Source organism: Sesamum indicum, unplaced genomic scaffold, assembly GCF_000512975.1.
Source record: "Sesamum indicum cultivar Zhongzhi No. 13 unplaced genomic scaffold, S_indicum_v1.0 scaffold00128, whole genome shotgun sequence".
Classification (NCBI taxonomy): domain Eukaryota; kingdom Viridiplantae; phylum Streptophyta; class Magnoliopsida; order Lamiales; family Pedaliaceae; genus Sesamum; species Sesamum indicum.
In genome coordinates, this window is record NW_011628055.1 from 367,895 (window position 1) to 373,861 (window position 5,967).

Sequence of the window (5,967 nt, forward strand, 5' to 3'; positions counted from 1 at the left end):
CTGGCCTAAGCACTTTGATTTCCCAATGTAAAGCAAATGGATCAAGGTTTTGGGGAAAGCAACGTATTATATATTGAGAGATTATTTTGGTAACTAAAACCTCCAGTCAACTTCTCAAGTTTCAGGCAACTGCGTTAAGATGGCGAATATTGTTTTTGTTTTAGCAGTTGTCTTCCTTCTCATGATTTCTCTTGCTACAAGATCTTACCTACTGACTCTTCTTGGGTTGCCACTTTACCTTGTGGTGGGATTTGTGGTATCATCACTTGTCACTTATGTCAGAGAACTGATATCAGATGCCAATCGACCACCTGTGGCCGGACCTATGTTGAATCAACTCATACACTTCAACAGACTTTTTGATTACCAAGTTACACTTGCCCGGAGGTACCATACTTACCGTTTGATCACGGAGTCACACAGCGAAGTGTACACTACGGATCCATTAAATGTCGAATACATCCTGAAGGCCAATTTTCCCAATTATGGCAAGGTAAAATAGTGTGTTGGATAATAATTAAACAGAGTATTGGACAATAATTGAATAGAGCACTGTGATTGTCCGAATTTCATATTTCGTTTTTCATTTAGGGAGAGAAAAACTGTGATTTAATGAAAGATCTCTTCGGTGATGGGATTTTTGCTGTGGATGGAACGAAATGGCGCCACCAACGAAAGCTGGCCAGTTATGAGTTCTCGGCCAAAGTCTTGAGAGACTTTAGCAGCAGCGTGTTTCGATCTAATGCTGCTAAGTTAGCTTTAAAGGTTAATTCAGAAGCATTGGCTGGTCGAGAGGTGGATTTACAGGTCTCTCAATCAGGCTGGACTCCAGTTTTGTCTTCTTTTTTCTCTATTACAGGTTTCTCTGGTTTGCTGGCTGCTTCGACGTTAGGATAAGTTTTCTATTTTTCTTCTCTGAAATTAGACAGTCAACAGAGACAACAGAATTCTTAAATAAAAAGTTACATAACATTATGCTCAACTTGGAAGTATGCTGCGTACTGCGGTAGTAATAACAGATGGTCCTCCAAGGAGAAATCATGAATATTTTAAGAAGCTGTTATTGACATGATTAGCTGAACATTTTATGAGAATTGTAGTTTTAAAAAAGATTACGATTAAGATCTTATGTTACAGAATATGTAAAGGAACTTTAACTTCTTATTTACAGGATATGCTAATGAAGTCTGCAATGGATACAATGTTTAAGGTGGGGTTTGGGGTTGACCTTGATACTCTGTCTGGTTCTGATGAAACTAGTAATCAGTTTATCAAAGCCTTCGATGATTCCAATGTCATTGTATATTGGAGATATGTTGATGTGTTCTGGAAAGTTAAAAGGTTTTTCAACATTGGCCTGGAACGAAATCTGAAGGACAACATCAAAGTTATTGATAATTTTGTTTATATGTTGATCCACCACAAAAGGGAGCAGATGAGAAATGAACAGGTTAGCATGTGTAAGAATAACCTTAACTCTTTGTTTTTCAGTCCCCTCTTTAGTCTCATTTTGAACGAATTTCCATTGTTTATGTTCTGTAATAATTTATTCACTTTAGGGTACAACAAAAGAAGACATACTGTCCAGGTTTCTGATCGAAAGTGAGAAGGATAAAGAGAACATGACTGATAAGTATTTGAGGGACATAATTCTCAATTTTCTCATTGCTGGCAAGGACACATCTGCCAACACTCTTGCTTGGTTCTTTTATATGCTATGCAGACATCCTCTTATTCAAGAAAAGGTGGTGAGGGAAGTGAAATTAGCTACTGAAGTGAAAGATCAAATATCTGTTGATGAATTTGTTGTCAAGTTGACTGAGGCTGCTTTGGACAGGATGCAGTATCTGCATGCAACTCTGACGGAGACTCTCAGACTATATCCTCCTGTTCCTCTGGTAATATCGAAATTCTTTTTCCTTCCATAACCTTCTAATTAATCAACCAAAAGGTCTGTTTGGAATATATAACAGTCTTTCTCGTAGAATGTACAGATAGGTTTTGCTTACGGTTTCTATGCCTTAACTGCAGGATGGCAAGTGTTCAAACGCAGACGACATTCTTCCAGACGGCCACAAAATAAAAAAAGGTGACGGCATAACCTACATGCCCTATGCAATGGGAAGGATGACATATATTTGGGGAGATGATGCTGAGGTTTTTTGCCCTGAAAGATGGCTCGGAAATGGTGCTTTCCAAGCTGAAAGCCCTTTTAAATTTACTGCCTTTCAGGTCAGCCTCGTTTTCATTTTCAGACCATTGCAGAAGCATCTGAAAACTACACATTTTTATCTAATACAGTTGTACTGCAATTTACTCCCTCAGGCTGGGCCTCGAATCTGCTTAGGGAAGGAGTTTGCATATACACAAATGAAGATCATGGCAGCCACTCTTCTCTTCTTTTTCAGATTCAAACTTGTCGATGAGGCTAAGGAAGCGACTTATCGAACCATGTTCACTCTTCACATGGACAATGGACTGCATCTGTACGCGTATCCTCGCCATAACTAAAACTCTATAGCTTTTGGTACTATATATATATATATATATATATATATATATATATATATATATATATATATATATATATATATATATATATATATATATATATATATATTATGAGGTGGGGATGATCAGTTTCACTTCGCTCGGTCATGGATTAATGGCTGACAGTTCAGGTTGGTGGGCCATGTCGGATATTCCAAGACTCGAATATCAGATGTGTCGACCAAGAAAAAGATGTAGATTTTTGTTTTTGTTTGGACATGTTTCTTCTCCTCGGGCATTTTCATGTATCCTGGTAATAAGTTATATTCTTTCCTTAGTGACCTGATACTAATATAAAGTGTATCAATTGCGCCATTCTTGGATCTGCCCAATTAACAGGTTCATACATGTACGGATTTCATGTCTTAAGTTTGGTAACTAAAGATTAAGAAGTAGCAAGGTACAACACAACAGTTTGAGTTTCGACATCTCTTACTAGAGTTTTAAGGATTCAAATTTTGGGGGTGTATTGTGTGCGTGTATTTAAAAAAAAAAGAATGAAAGATTAAGAAGTAATGAACCAAAAGGTTGCCACTGTTACATGGACTTATATAACAGTACAAATTTGTCGTTGATTACTGCAAAAAATAACATTAGTAATAATTTTAAAATAATCATTCAAAATATATATTAAATCAAATAACAACAATTGTGACCATGTCATAATTTTTGAATGCTTATTAGTGGAAAAAATCTTGTATAAATTGTGACCATTGGTAATTTGTGACGCAACTCTAGTGATAAATTAAGGACAACGAATATTTATATAGTTTGTCAACGTATATGACATATAACACACTAATTAAAATTGGGCAAGTGATAATTTATGCACAATTTCTTGACATTGATTATGGCTAGTGATAGCTCTCACGCAATAATTGTTGGTATTAAGACTATGAAAATCATTATGGTGATAAAATTAACTTTTTTGTCATTTAATACATATAATTAAGTACAATTTTAGTATCATTGCTCCAATTTTTGTCTATGCCCAATGGAGACAATTTTAGAGCATCATACATATGTAACTATTGGTTATTTCCCCCCTTTTTCGGTTCTATTGCAATAACTGTAATGCACTGACCAAATTGATCATGATGTATGAAGGATTGATATGTACGAGGTATGTATATGACATAAATAAAAGGTTAAATTTATGGACAATGTTAAAATTAAACCGAAACAAATTTCAATATGCAAACATTAAAGAGGAATATTAGCCTCGTTTTGACAAAATCGTTAACATTTGCAGAAAATATGAAAAGAAAGTAGATGCAAGAGACAAAACTTTGAGTAGTATGGTCGATTCTCCAACACCCATATTCTTCTTTTTTCCGTTTACGAGATATGTTGATTTTTGAAATGAAATATTATGAACCAATTGTTCATTATTGTTGTTACATATTCCACGAGATCATCTTTGCAACACATTTTCCCCAAAAACATTTGCTGAAAAGGAATCCAGACAGAGTTAAACCTAGTAGTACGATGAGCAATTAATCATGAGAAAAAGTCTTAACAGCAATTTCTATTAAGCCTGGAGAAAATATATTACAATGCATGGTCTACGTACGTACAAGTAGTAGTCAGAGAATTGGCAATTGGCTCAATCTTTCTCGCAGCGCTGCAAGATCCTCGGAACTGTAAGTACGTCTGGCCTGCAGGACAATCCATGCATTGCAGACAATATATTCAGTACACGTCTAAAAAAACAGGCAGAATATCAACACCAAAAAAGTCCCCTTTGATGTGATATTATAATAAAATATTATCTATGTTTATATACATTAATTTATTTTGTCAAAATAATTATTTTCGTAATCTTAATAACGACAATTATTGTATCAAACTCATCGCTAGCAATGAAAAGTTGTGTATAAAGTTTGATCACTATAAACATTTCGATGAATAACAAATTAATACGCTTGTCAATTAAGCATGTTGCATGACTGTTCAAATCAGAGGTATTGATAATTTTTTCAAATAACTAGGGTTATTCGTAATTATGTTAAACTCCAGAAGAGTTTGTTGTAATTTATCCTTTCCTCTCTTTTGTTTTTTTTCTCTTTTTTGATATTTTACTCACTAAAATAAAATAAAATATTAGTGATAGAATATCATGTGATAATATTAAAGTTATGATCACTAAAAGTGTATATTATTAAGTGACAATAGTTTTTTGATTTTGTCAAATATAGTTATCAGTTACAAAAATTATGAATAAAGTTGTCACTATAAATAATTAGTGACATATTTATAATATATAAGTGATAATACAAATATAATTAATGACAACAAATAGTTATTGTTACTAGGTTGTTATTATACATGTATTATTGATTATTTTCAATGACAACTTTATGCATAATTTTTGTCAATGATAATTTTCTTAAAAATAATTATGACTATATCATAACTATAAATTTATTATTAATTAATGTGATAAAATTAAAATTTGTGTCACTAAATATATATAATTAAAAATAATATTATTAAAATTATCCCCTGATATATTTTTTTTAAATTAATCTTCTCTCTCTCTCTCTCTAAATAAAACTTGAGGATACCATAGAACCCTAGCTATAATTCCACATCAACTATATACCTCGGACTGGATTCTATGAAGTGTCTTCTGATTTGCTCTTGTGGAAACACAGCTGACAACATCCAACCCTGTTTGACGCAATTCTTTGAGTACTCTTGAAAGAGGAAACCCTTGTCCGTCTTCAAAGCTAGTGTCGATCAGAATCTCCACTCCACCAGGACAAGGATTTACTCTGACACAATTATTAGGCAGGTTTTCTCGACTAATGTTGTCCGAATTCACTCCTTTCCTCATGATCAGCTCATCTTTCCGGGTTTTCAATTGTTGTATGTTTTTCCGCATGTATTTTATGTAGTTGGCAGCCTGCTGCATCAGATCCGGCATCGATCGCTTGCCCTAAATGACCAAGAATGCATATTATAACCCATAATTAATTTAGGGTAATTGCTAACCTAGGAGATAGCAAAACTCATCAAGATCCAAGCATGAAATGAGGATTAATTACTCACCTTCGTGATGTATTCAGGAGGAAGAAGGGTTCGAAGAGAGCCGCAAAGATTAGCCATTTCTTGCCTCCTTTGCCTCTCATTTTCCCTATGCACATATTTTCTTACATTAATAACTCCAATATTCGTCTCTTCTTCATGAACCCTAGATGGGGCCGGCCTCAGCCTCGGCCTTCCGTTGCTTGTCGATGTGGTGGGATTTACGCCAGCTCCCATGAGACCGTCATCATGACACTGAACTATCAAATCATGTCCGGTCGAGTTACTGTGATTTGGTTCTTGAGAAGGAAACATATAGTCTTGAAAGGATCTTGGAAAGTTGTTTTTTCTTGAGATTTCGATATTAGGGTTTGTAATGGGAAGAGA

The 5,967-nt window shown here is 34.5% G+C and overlaps 2 protein-coding genes across 2 annotated transcripts; one reads left to right on the top strand and one right to left on the bottom strand.

Moving 5' to 3' along the window:
• Positions 1-2,956, top strand: LOC105179242 (cytochrome P450 704C1-like). The gene is made up of 7 exons (XM_011102845.2): positions 1-493; positions 592-807; positions 1,172-1,450; positions 1,560-1,898; positions 2,032-2,232; positions 2,326-2,560; positions 2,621-2,956. The coding sequence occupies exons 1-6, from the start codon at positions 140-142 to the stop codon at positions 2,509-2,511; spliced, it is 1,575 nt and encodes a 524-aa protein (XP_011101147.1). The 5' UTR covers positions 1-139; the 3' UTR covers positions 2,512-2,560; positions 2,621-2,956.
• A 1,133-nt stretch (positions 2,957-4,089) lies between these two features.
• Positions 4,090-5,967, bottom strand: LOC105179277 (transcription factor bHLH118-like). The gene is made up of 3 exons (XM_011102891.2): positions 5,605-5,967; positions 5,156-5,491; positions 4,090-4,208 (listed from the first exon to the last, which is right to left on the bottom strand). Exons 1-3 carry the CDS (start codon positions 5,893-5,895, stop codon positions 4,137-4,139), a joined length of 699 nt encoding a protein of 232 aa, XP_011101193.2. The 5' UTR covers positions 5,896-5,967; the 3' UTR covers positions 4,090-4,136.